The sequence below is a fragment of the Aquarana catesbeiana genome, linkage group LG03 (genome assembly GCF_042186555.1).
Source record: "Aquarana catesbeiana isolate 2022-GZ linkage group LG03, ASM4218655v1, whole genome shotgun sequence".
NCBI classification, from domain to species: Eukaryota; Metazoa; Chordata; class Amphibia; order Anura; family Ranidae; genus Aquarana; species Aquarana catesbeiana.
In genome coordinates, this window is record NC_133326.1 from 468556732 (window position 1) to 468569907 (window position 13176).

Sequence of the window (13176 nt, forward strand, 5' to 3'; positions counted from 1 at the left end):
CCCCCCTCCTGAACTGTACCAGGCCACATGCCCTCAACATTGGGAGGGTGCTTTGGGGTAGCCCCCCAAAACACCTTGTCCCCATGTTGATGGGGACAAGGGCCTCATCCCCACAACCCTTGGCCGGTGTTTGTGGGGTTCTGCGGGCAGGGGGCTTATGGGAATCTGGAAGCCCCCTTTAACAAGGGGACCCCCAGATCCCGGCCCTCCCCCTGTGTGAAATGGTAAGGGGGTACAAAAGTACCCCTACTATTTCACAAAAAAACTGTCAAAAATGTTAAAAATGACAAGAGACAGTTTTTGACAATTCCTTTATTTAAATGCTTCTTCTTTCTTCTATTTTCTTTCTTCTATCTTCCTTCGGTTTCTTCCTCCATCTTCTTCTTCTGGTTCTTCCTCCGGTGTTCTCGTCCGTTATCTTCTTCCGTGGCGTCGGCGTCTTCTTCCCTTCTTCTCCTCAGGCCGCTCTGCATCCATGATGGCATGGAGGGAGGCTCCCGCTGTGTGACGCTTCTTCTCTTCATCTTCTTGTCTTCATCTTCTTTTCGGGCCGCTCCGCATCCATGGTGGCATGGAGGGAGGCTCCCGCCCCCCGTTATTTGGGAACCGTCAGAAGAGGAGAAGCGTCACATAGCGGGAGCCTCCCTCCATGCCATCATGGATGTGGAGCGGCCCGAAAAGAAGATGAAGACAAGAAGATGAAGAGAGAAGCGTCACACAGCGGGAGCCTCCCTCCATGCCATCATGAATGCGGAGCGGCCCGAGGAGAAGGGAAGAAGACACCGACGCCGCGGAGGAAGATGCCGGACAAGAACACCGGAGGAAGAACCAGAAGAAGAAGAAGAAGATGGAGGAAGAAACCGAAGGAAGATAGAAGAAAGAAAAAGCATTTAAATAAAGGAATTGTCAAAAACTGTCTCTTGTCATTTTAAACATTTTTGACAGTTTTTTTGTGAAATGGTAGGGGAAGTACCCCCTTACCATTTCACATAGGGGGGAGGGCCGGGATCTGGGGTTCCCCTTGTTAAAGGGGGCTTCCAGATTCCGATAAGCCCCCCAGCCCGCAGACCCCCACAACCACCGGCCAAGGGTTGTGGGTATGAGGCCCTTGCTACCCCAAAGCACCCTCCCAATGTTGAGGGCATGTGGCCTGGTACGGTTCAGGAGGGGGGGCGCTCTCTCGTCCCCATCTCTTTTCCTGCGGCCTGCCAGGTTGCGTGCTCAGATAAGGGTCTGGTATGGATTTTTGGGGGGACCCCACGCCATTTTTTTTTTTGGCGTGGGGTTCCCCCTTAATATCTATACCAGACCTGAAGGGCCTGGTATTGAATTTCGGGGGAACCCCACGCATTTTTTTTTTCTGAATTGTGTTTATTTTCTTAATGCTGTTTTTATCAATGAACTTGTATGTATATTGCTGGACCGACATTTCATTACAGCCGCACGAAGTGAACCAGCGTTAAAAAAAAAAAAAAAGTCTAGAGGTGCGCCCGTTCAACCTATGCAAATGCTTTTACGTTGCCTGACATTTACTAATATTTTGCCGGCGCACTGAACTAAAGTATTTGAACAAGCGCAAATGCCGTTTGAGCATGCGCAGTGTATAAATTCACCTCCTGCAGTTTAAGTGTATTTGCCGGCGCTGCCGGCTTGTTCAGAGAAAGTCACTTTCTCATTCTATATTGGCCATATTTGTGACTTGGGCAGTGAGTACAACACTTCCCCACATCACCCCACATCAACTGAAATGAATATTACATGTACGCATTGTCAAGCATTTCAAAACCTAGTGGACAAATGCGCAAAACACAACAAATAATTTTTACTAAAGGGGTCAATATCAGTTTTACAGGCCAAGGGTGCATAGTACTTAGTTGTTCACAGGACACCATTGTATCTGTTGATATTTTTGATAAATGATTGAAAAGGCAAATTTTCTTAGTGCTTTTTTTCAAGTATCTCAGCTGTACTTGTGGGTTTTAAAGAAAATGCATTGAAAAAGTCAACCGTACTTACTTTTTCACTAGTAGAAAAGTCCGCATGACTGTTCATGTCCCAATAGTAATGAAGGTTTATCCAACCAGGCAATGGTGTTCTCAAGACACAGAGATAAAATGAATATGCTCTCCACTTCCTACCTAAATCCACCCTTTTAAAGCAGAATTATACTTTACAAATCTGTGAGCAGGCAAGATGTTTTTGGGAGAAGAGGCATACTCTTGTCTATTCGACAATAAAACATTCTTACCTGTCTGTTTTTGTATTCTTATTTAGAATGTATACTGAGCTGCATACAGGGCTGCTGATAAGGCAGCATGGCTGTATTGCCTTATCGCTGACACTGTTCCTCTTGTGGCTCTCCCTGCAGCACTGTTGGCTTCTCTTTCTTTCCCTCCCTCCAGCTGCGCTGCAGGAAAATTGGTTCTCGTATTTGCACCTACCATTACCAACTGCTCTGATTGCACCCACCTACCTGCTGTTTGGGCCCCCATGTGCCCCCTTTCACCATTCATCAGTTTGTGAATGAAGAGGAAGCCTCTGAGTGCTTCTTTTTTATTCATCTGTGTAGCTGAGGCTGCAAAGAAAGGAACTGAGGAAACTATGCCCTCATTCCTTTCCTTTGTCTCAAAAGTGAGACATCAGGGGTCTGTTACCACTAAATTCCCCCAACAGTTAAAAAATATTTCAAAAAATTAAAAAATGAAGGGCTCGTTTATCTGTGCTTTGCTCTCTGAAGAGCAGTCAGCATTTGGATCCCCTTTCAGAGAGCATTTGTCAGGTAGTGAGGAGGCAGATCGCTTCCTCACCACCTGTTTTAACCCCATCAAGTACTTTGCACGCATTTGCAGGACACTTGCAGAGCAGTAATATTCACTTGAATGGGTCTTGGACAATGGGGGTTATAATTTCTGCCATGGCTGCGAAGCAAAGCATCGAGGCTGTGGCATGTGTAAACCACTATCCACTACCTCTGTTTCTAAAGGGGGTAGCAGTTGCTGGGCATAAAAGCACAGCTCAGCTGTGGGGTTGTGCCTTCCCCCAACCTCACATGTGAATGAGCCCTAAGGACTTATTCACACAGGTACACTGGCCGCATAAATGAGTGAATTGTTCATGTGGCTGAAGCCACCTGTTACACTAAGGGGAAGCAGCGGCTGTAGAAACACTGCCTCAGGTCCCAATTTGACATGTGTGCCCCCCGAATGTACCCAGTCTGTTTTCAGGGCCATAAGCCTGTGCCCTCGTACCTGTCAAATTAGGACCTGTGGTTGTGATCATACAGCTGCTGCATCCCCATAGCATAACATAGGCTGCCTGCACACAGCTCCAGGTGGGTACAGCCATGTAAACAATCTACTGATTCACACGGTACAGCCCACAGCACCCATGTGAAGAGCCCAGAGACCTCATTCACACACAGAGCTTTATTTATTACTTCAATACAATGTTTTTCTTTTAGATTTACCATGAAATTTGCTGTTTTTATATGCTGTGTTTATGTTCATTAATAATGACTTTAGTGTATTTTTAGTGAAAATATCATTTGATATTTTCGGGGGGGGGGGGGGCTGCACGGGGCTCCATGATTTCTAATAGTAGCCCTGGCTGTTTATGCTGTGAATGCAGTGTAGATTCTGGGCATGCTTTGGTGACAGGGGGCTGGCCAATCAAGATATTCGTGCCACGGAGAGGAAAGGAGGTGAGTATCAGTGGTTTTAGTTAAATTAACTAACATGGAGAGGTACGTTTGCCCAATCTTCAGCCATCCGGCTTTGGTGATCCCATGGCTACTAGAGTCTCATTACCCTCTTCATAGCTGGCAGGTGTGGATTCCAACATGATCTTCTACCACTGTGACCCATTCTCTTTAAGCTTCAATGTGTTGTGCATCCACAGATATCCTTCTACACATTTGTGTTCTAAATGTTTGATTGGATATGTAAGTACAGTAGTGGACATCTTGTCCACTTAAACACCTCATCACCTCATTCTCCTCTTACCTCTACAGAACCTCTGCTGACTGGATTTTTTTTATCTGCTAGCAACCACCATTGTGGGTACAAATACCAGGTGGTCAATAGTTTCCAACATGTAGCTTTTAACCGTTACATCTGGCACCGACAATAATTGCAAAGTAAGAGATACTTACATTAAGCAGCTTCTCAGTATAATGCACAACTGAACAAAAACCGAACCCCCTCACCGTGCTCCATGCTTTTATGTATTGATTTGCAGCAACAGGGTTCACTCTTTAGCTAATGCACTAATGAGAATGCGTTCCAATAAAAGTGGCTGTATATTGAAAGACAGTCAAATTAGTATTTAAATAGATTTACTTTAATATATTCAAATGATACACCTGAAACACTTGGAGTTTTAGATTCTCATCTTCTTCTATGATTTCTTTGGGTCTTTGCCTCTAATCTCTGTGGTGCCTGAAATCAGAGGGGCAGCAAGAGGTTATGGGCAGTTGAGAAAGCAAGCCATTCTAAAAACACTATTCAAGCTAACAATTCACATTAGCAAGCAGAAAGACAGATAAGCGATGAAGATGTTTTTTGCTGCCCCTAAAATGACAATAGGGTTGATTTACTAAAGGCAAATAGACAAATCCCATTTGTGAAATATATATCCCTTTTGGCTTTACTCCTTTTCCCATCATGTTAAAAGAAGTAAAGTGCATGAGCAGAAGGAGAGAATGGGATTGGTTTACTAAACGCAAACATACTGTGCACTTTGCAAAGTGCAGTTGCTCCAGAGCTTAGTAAATGAGTTAAAGCTTCACTTCGCAAAGAGTACCCAATCACGTGCAAGGAAAAAAACAAAAAAAAAAAAAAAAAAAAGCATTTTCACTTGCACATGATTGGATGATGGAAGTCAACATAGCTTCTGCTCATTTACCAATCTGTGGAGTAACTGCTCTTGCAGACTGCAACTGCCCTTTGCAAAGTGCACAGTAAATTTGCGTTTCGTAAATCAATCCCATTCTCTCCTTCTACTCATGCACTTTACTTCTTTTAACATGATGGGAAAAGGAATAAAGCCAAAAGGGATATATATTTCACAAATGAGAATTGTGTTAGGCAGAGGATCTGATTGGCTTTCACTTCCTGCAAAGCCAATCAGTGCTTCTTTGATACTTTGTGTGAGATCTGTGTACTTTAATTTTTTGGGTTTTTTTTGGAGGGGGGGCGGGGTTGCACACCTTTGCTTTGCCCAGTTATGATACATCACTATTCTTCTTGCTTGCTTTTTTTTATATAGTTTATAGTGTGGACCGTTACAATAAGAAGACACATGATTTGCAGCTGTGTGACAGCTTTCTGTCAAAATTGACAGTTTCAGGGTTGGGGACAAATCATTAACACTGACAGAGGTGCCTTGAAAGGTTGTCTTTTTGGGTTAGGCATGATTTAAAGTGGAACTTTACCCAGAACAGTTTGATGACAATGAATGTTCTTTAAAAAAAGATCATACATTCCAGATTTATAATTATGCTACCAAAATTACATCCCTTTCACACTGGGGCGCTTTTCAGGCGTTTTAGCGCTAACAATAGTGCCTGTAAAGCGCCTCTCATGCCTCCCAGTGTGAATGCCCGAGTGCTTTCACACTGAAGCGGAGCTCTTGCGGGACGGGAAAAAAAGTCCTGCAAGCAGCGTCTTTTGGGGCAGTATACACTGTATACACCACTCCTGCACCACCCCTGCCCATTGAAATGAATGTGCAGTGCTGTAAAACAGGTGCTTTTAACTCTTTCTTTGGTCGCTAGCGGAGGTTAAAAGCACCCCGCTAGTGGCTGAAAAGCACTGCTATATCAGCGGTAAAGCGCTGCTAAAACTAGCGGCGCTTTACTGCTAACGCCGGCACCTCCCCAGTGTGAAAGTACCCTTAGTGAGTCCTGTAAATTGCCTCCAGCATTGCTCCTTTTTCTTCTTGCTGACGGCCACCATTTTGTTGAAGGCCAAATCAGTCACTTCCTTACTGAAAACTCTCCCCCTCTCTCTGGTCATAAAAAAATATATGTAATTTCTGTAATTAAAATGTGTGCATTTCTAGCCCTGATTTTATGTCTTTACAAAGCTCAGTCTCATAGTGCTGTACTGCTGAGGGAGAAAGGAGAGAATATCAAGGAGATAAGATAAGACTCTTTTGTGTCTGCCTGACAGCAGAGTTTGTTCTGTCACCTCTCCCGATTTTCTGTTCTCTCTCCCTAATCTGTGTTCCCTCTACAGTCTACACAGTCTGTTTTATTCCTGAAGCATCCTTCCCAACCCTTACCACAGCAGCAAGGCTATTAGCAGAATGACCTCTAATGACCCACTGATTTTAGGCACAGTGCTGAAAATAGAGGGAAACTGAGCATGTGCAAAGCAGGGTGCCTTTTTATACGGTATATGCATTTATTTTTAATGTTTTACATAGCTATACACATAGCTATACCTTCAAAAGGGGCCAGTTTGAAGAAGTAGTGGCTGGTGCTCCATTGGTCGTGGGGGGGGGCAGACAGACCTGACTCCCAACCCCTCCCCCCTTTCGCTCCAGCCCACACCGCTCACCGTACCCCCCGGTCACCGGCTCACTTACCCTGCGCTGCCCCCAGACTGACATGTTGGAGGGTGCCCGCCGACAGCAGCTTCCCTCCTCCGTCTCCTCAGTGTCCCCCTCAGTCCGTGGAAGGGAGCTGGGCTGTCACCGATCATCGCGTTGTGTGCGGTAAGCTGTCATCAGAGGCTGCCATTCCCAGCTATGGATGGATACAGTGGTGGCTGGTGGGTCAGTCAGGCTTCCCCTGCGTCTCCTAGGTCAATGGGATTGCTTCTCTTTTTGGCCAATCGGGAAACGGGTCTCAGGACCCGCTTTCTGATTGGCTGGAGGAGAATCAGTGTGACAATAGCGAATATTCATTTGATATTGTCACACAACTGCGCCCCGAGTCCACCCTTTTTTTAGAGCCTCTGGCTCTAATCACGTGCTTCAAAAAAACCCCTATTGGAATCCATGCGTCTGGCACCCCGCTTGTAGAATAGGGGGTGGCGCCCTGCATTACGAGCCGCCACTGGTCTGAAGCGATCTATCAGAGCTTGGTTTTCTGACTAAAATTCTGCATTAATCTTTTTCCAAAAGAAAAAAAAAATTACTGTAATTGATTAACCACTTGCTTACTGAGCAACTAAACCCCCTCCTGCCCAGACCAATTTTCAGCTTTTAGCGCTGTCACTCTTTGAATGACAATTACTCAGTCATACAACACTATACCCAAATTCATTTTTTATCATTTCCCCACAAATAGAGCTTTCTTTTGGTGGTATTTGATCACCTCTGGGTTTTTTTTTTTTTTTGTTAATATTTTTTTTTTTTTTAAATACAAAACCGTTTTATATTTTGTTAATAAATTTTGCAAACAGGTAATTTTTCTCCTTCATTGATGTACGCTGATGAGGCTACACTGATAGGCTGCACTGATGGGTACTGATAAGGTGACACTGATGGGCACTGATAAGGCGGCACTAATAGGCGGCACTGGTGGGCACAGATAGGTGGCATTGGGCACTGAGAGGTGGCACTGAAGGTCACTAATAGGTGGCACTGGGTGGCAGTGATGGACACTGATCGGCACTGGTAGGTGACCCTGATAGGCAGCACTGCTAGGTGGCACTGATTAGCACCACTGGTGGGCATTGATAGGTGGCACTGATTGCTGGCACTTATGTACTGTGGGCACTGATTCGTGGCACGGGTACTGGTGGGCACATATGAGGCGCTTCATCTCTTCCTCTTCGGGACCGATGTCCCTTCAAACAGAAACCTGTGATCGGCTTTTTTTCTCCTTGCGCTTTTATGTTTACATCACATGATCAGCTGTCATTGGCTGACAGCTGATCACGTTGGTGAGGGGCCGGGATCTCATTGACTCGGGTGATCACAGCGCATGCCCCGCGCACCCTTCAGGGGGGCGTGGTGAGCCTGCAAAGGGGAGGACGTCTATTGACAGCCTCCCGGCAAAGCAGCTCCACGCTGTAGCCGTCATTCGGCTATAGCGCAGATCTGAAGGAGTTAAAAAGTTTCAGCTGTAGTTATGCTTTGTTAATGCTAGTAACAAAGATCCTTTATGTATGTTTTGTTTTTTCACAAAGTTCCAATTTAACAACAATATTTGTATTATAGATTGGGCTTTTAGTAAAATAAATAATAATGGTAAATAGTATATTTATTTATATAAGTTTGTGCAGCAGGGCTATAAAGAGATAAACAAGGAGGAAACAAGCGAGTCCTTTCAGCGCAACAGTTATATACAGTATATTTCCACCAATGTTTAGAGGCCCATGAGTGAGTGAGGTGGCAGCAAGCTAGAAACAGCTGTATCCCTTCTCCATCTGTAGTTCCATCAGTATATCACATGCAACAACGACCCTACAGTAAGACAAAACTTAACAATGTGATGCAATAGATATGTGCCTAGGTTTTTACCATTCTGTAGCTGCTTGATCTCTTCTTCCAACTCCTGGTTGCGGGCTGAGAGCTGAATTGCATCCTGAATGGTTTCCTCTAGAAGTTTTCGATAGCGGTGTTCCTGCGTATCCATCTGTTCTTCCAACATTCCCCGATAAGCATGAAATATCTGGTCGCACAAGAATCATAACATAAGCAAAATGCCAACAATGTATTTTCTGTAGGTCTTATTGTGGGCATACAAAAATACAATAATGTTGCGCTACTCACAAAAATTAAAAGATGACGCATAAAGCAGCCAGCATCCACAATGTAGTAACAAAGCAAAACAGATGGGTGATATAAATGCAGCGCTAAATAGAGGTGAACGGTGCACATAAATGTGACTACCAGACATATCAAAAAGTGGTGTAAAATAGGTGAAAAAATATAAACAATTTTTTTTCATTAAATAACTATTTAGTCCATAGCCATATAAGTGTCCAACTCAGTGAGTGTTATAAACGTATAAGTGTCCAACAAGGTGGGATGATATGTTTATGGGTGGACAAGAAGTTAATCTCAGATGTCATATATAAATCACAGGGATGGCGTCTCAAAACTCTTGGATGCCATGTAAATCACAGGGATGGTGTTCCAATAGTCGATATCCACAAAAAAGTATAGAAGGAGAAAAATTCCCTTACCGGAATGGGTGGACACGTTTGCCATATGGCTAGGTGTCATTACAGGCTTGTGGATCAGCGATCCCAATAATCCCAATCCCTTATTGTGGGCATACACATAGCAGATTTCTTGCCATTTCAACCATTTTAATTAGCTTTCATTTCAACAAACAACTGAACAGAATAGGGTAGCCTTTACTCAGTATACACTGCATTCTATTATCAATATTGTGCAACAATCTAAACTGTAAATGGTGGATTGCCTAGATGTGTTCATGTAAAAACAGAGTTATAAGCGCAAACTAGACACTAAAACAGTGCCAACCTTTTATATTTTTTACATGTTAATAGATTGCTAAAATGTGCTTGGAAACCACCACAGTGCTGTTGAATGCACATTTTGACTTGGTTTAAAAATAAACTGCAATGCAGGTGCACAGCTACTTATAAGAGGCACCTAGCACTGGATTGTGGGATGTGCTGGCAATGCTGTACTGTAGGGCACCAGAGATTTAGAGGCTCCTGAGTGCTTCTTGCAACAAAGTAGTAACCAGTGAGCAGGGCCGGGACAAGGGGTGGGCAGGAGGGGAAGCTGCCTGGGCACTGTGGTATCATGTGAGGTAGGAGGGTGTCATGAGGTGATTGGGGGGAGGGTATTTGTGTTGGAAGGGGGAATGGGGGTGCCAAGGGTGTAAGAATTGTTGGGGGGTGCTAGGAATGGAGATTTATGGGATCTGTATTTGGAGTGGGGATGGGCAAGAGGATGTGTGCTAGGAGGAGAGATTGGGGGGGTTTGTGCTAGAATAATATGATTTTGACAGAAGGAACATTTTTTGGGGTATATGTGTTTGGAGGGGAAATTGTACTGGGAGGGTGGATTTGGAGTGGGGGGAGAGGATGTGTACTTGAAGGGGGAAATTTTAAGGGTAAAGGATTTGTGCGAGGAGAGGCGATTTTTTTTGGGGGGGGGGGCATAGATTGGTACTGGGAGGAGGGGAAATTAATGTTTAGGGGTAATCATGAAGATTAGTGCTCATTTTTGGGGGGGGGGAGGGGGGGTTACTGACAAAGCTCATGCATCTTGGGGGGGATGCAGTTTGGCATGTTCACCCTGGGCTCTAGATGATCTTGTCCCGGCACTGCCAGTGAATAATTCTGATCTGCAACATGTGGTGCCTAGTTTGCACTTATTTCTACCTGTCACCCTGGGCGAAAGCATTTACTTTAAAGCATATGTCAGGGCAAAATAAAAAATAACATTTACTATATCTCTTGAATACATGAACATTTCCCCATATTTTGTACCTTTAATCGCTTCAATACTGGCCACTTTCACACCCTTCTTTCCCAGACCAATTTTCAGCTGTCAACGCTGTTACATTTTGAATGAGAATTGCGCGGTCATGCAACACTGGACCCAAATGATATTTTTATATTTTTTTTTCACACAAATGGAGCTTTCTTTTGGTGGTATTTAATTACCTAATATAAAAACAGTGCAGCGCATATATAATAAACATCAAAGTGTCCATAAATCCTGGAGAAAGGATGCGATAGATAAATACTATAGAAATTCCTTTGTGAGAGTGGATCCACCACCAACAATAATACTGCTTCACTCACCTCGATGTGTTGAACTCTGTCAGCACAGAAAGGTCAAACTCGCGATTTCCCACTAACAAGGGGATAATGCAGAGACGCGCTGGCACTATCAGCTGATAGCCGGTCAGGACTCTCTCAGATGTTAAAACGACATCTAGGTATCATATGAACATTAAAGAAAGGAATAATTGAATGGACACACTTTTATTACATAAAGAACTTACAGGATCCTTGTGTACAGCATAAAACCCAAATTACCGCCGAGCGGCTTCTGACATGGCACGATACAATCGGATGGATTTCTAAAAGATCTATCTGCTGAAAGATCTATACAGCCCCCGATAAGGCGTTCATTCGAACTTAGCCAACAAATCTGTGTTTAACCCCCTAAATTCCAATAATAAGCATTTAAAGATATTCAAAAATATGGTGCTCAGTGAGGTAGAAGGGTTGAATCTTAGAAAGGTCCAAGATCCCATACATATTAAAAAAGGAATAGCCCCATCGGAAAGTAAAAAAGAAGTGGTGATTCGCCCTGCAGATAAGGGAGGAGGTCTTGTGGTGCTTAGTAAATCCTTTTATAAGGAGGAAATGGGTCGCCTTTTGGGTGATAGGGAAACTTATCAACTTCTGAGATGTGACCCTGTTTTGGACTATAAAGAAGAATTACATCTCCTTATTGAAAGGGGGAAAGATGAGCAAATCCTTACTAAGAAGGAAGCTCTATATTTGGATACCTTGACATGTCGGACACCAATTATATATTGTCTACCTAACATTCACAAGAATGCCCAGGTAGACCTATAGTGAATGGTATCGAATCAGTGTCTGCGACAGTGTATAGATTTTTTTCTGAAACCTTTGGTGTCCGAAACAAAAGTTTATTTAAGAAATTCTAAGCACATGATTCATTTCTTAGAAACCACATTGTGTAGTCCAAATAGTGTACTGGTTACAGCCTATGTCGGTTCCCTCTACACTATTATAGGACATCAGGATGCCTTATTATCTGTAAAGTGGGCTTTAGGGGGATTCTTCTCTCTCGTGTAAACATAAGTGATTCCTGACTCAGTTTGGATTTCTGTTTAAATAGAAATTATTTTTGGTATGATAGACAATTTTACTTACAAATTAAAGGAGTTGCGCTGGGGGCTCGGTTTATGCCCGGTGTTGCTAATCTTTTTATGGCACACTGTAAGGAGGAAACAATTTTTCAAAACTGCCCCCACCAGCTAAAGTGCTACAAGAGGTACATCGATAACCTCTTTATGGTCTGGGAAGGTGATTTAGACAGCCTTCAGGAGTCTCAAAATACTTTAAAGGATAAGTTCACCTTTTTTTTTTTTTTTTCTAACGTCCAGCTCCCCTATGCATCAATATAGCATTCATGTACTTTTTTGCAAAAATATCAAAGCTTTCCTTAAAATCTCATGACCTCATTATAACACACCCTGCATCATCTACCCACCCACTCCCAGCTGCACAATTTTTAAATGAAATGCAATCAGTGATCGCCCTTCTCACTAAATACAAAATCAGACTGCATAGTATATGGCCATCTTTATACAAGTACATAGCAGGGAGTGGACAGAAACACTCAGCTGTCAAGCCCCAATCACTACTCTGAATAGCGGGAACACGCATTCCCAAATGCGTTTTTTTCTAGCGAGGTGGTGAGGCGTTTTGGAGCATTTTCATTCATCACACATAGGGCAGCATATTCACCTGAATGGGCTGCCCTACACGCAGCAATCGCCCCGAAGAAGATTTAGAACTTTTTTTTTTAGAGTGGAGCTTGGTATGTTTACTGCAATTTTTGGTGCAGTGCATTTCTGAAATGCAAGGGAACGCACAGATGTGAATGGAGCCTCATTGTTCTTGTGTTATCACACCAATTTCACTTTCAGGCCCAATTCACATCTAGCATAGTGGGAGTGAATGTTTCAAAACTGTGCAGTTGCAAAAGAAGTTAGCGTTAGTGTCTCCATGCTTTTAAGTAACATCGGGTGGAGCTGTGGCTCCACCCCGGTGACAAAGTCCCGTAGGACGTAACACATACGGGAGGAGGAGCCACGTTCTGTTGACATAACCCGCCGTCATCCGTGCTGTGTCAGAAGAAAATACACAACAGACTTCTCCAAAACACTAAACAGACTACAGGTGACTTGATTCTCCATCAAACTTGTTCATCTCTCATCCAGGCTTCCTTTCAATCTCACCACTCTGTATCATGCACTCTCTACTTTTCCTTCTCACAGTTGCATCCTCTCTCCTTAAATTCTCTTTCTTTCACCCATCTTCTCCACCCCACAGTTTATATATATCACCCTCACTCCCATCTTCACCTTATTACTGCACATGTCAGTTCCTGCTAACTCTGAACCCATATACCAATAAAACCTGCAGGACAGTGGGGCGTGTCCCCCCCATATAAGTCACACTCCCATATCACCTC

The 13176-nt window shown here is 43.7% G+C and overlaps 1 protein-coding gene across 2 annotated transcripts in view; it reads right to left on the minus strand.

Moving 5' to 3' along the window:
• Nucleotides 1-4289: 4289 nt before the first annotated feature.
• The window catches only part of LOC141134592 (uncharacterized), a 108385-nt gene continuing 99498 nt past the window's right edge, over nt 4290-13176 (minus strand). The window contains exons 7-8 of one of the 2 annotated variants that reach the window (XM_073624067.1): nt 8473-8623; nt 4290-4436 (exon numbers count right to left, since the gene is read on the minus strand). In XM_073624067.1, coding sequence (XP_073480168.1) covers nt 4396-4436; nt 8473-8623 — 192 coding nt within the window. In that variant the 3' untranslated portion in view covers nt 4290-4395. The remainder of the gene's footprint in view (nt 4437-8472; nt 8624-13176) is intronic. The other variant, XM_073624066.1, reaches the window with a different exon arrangement.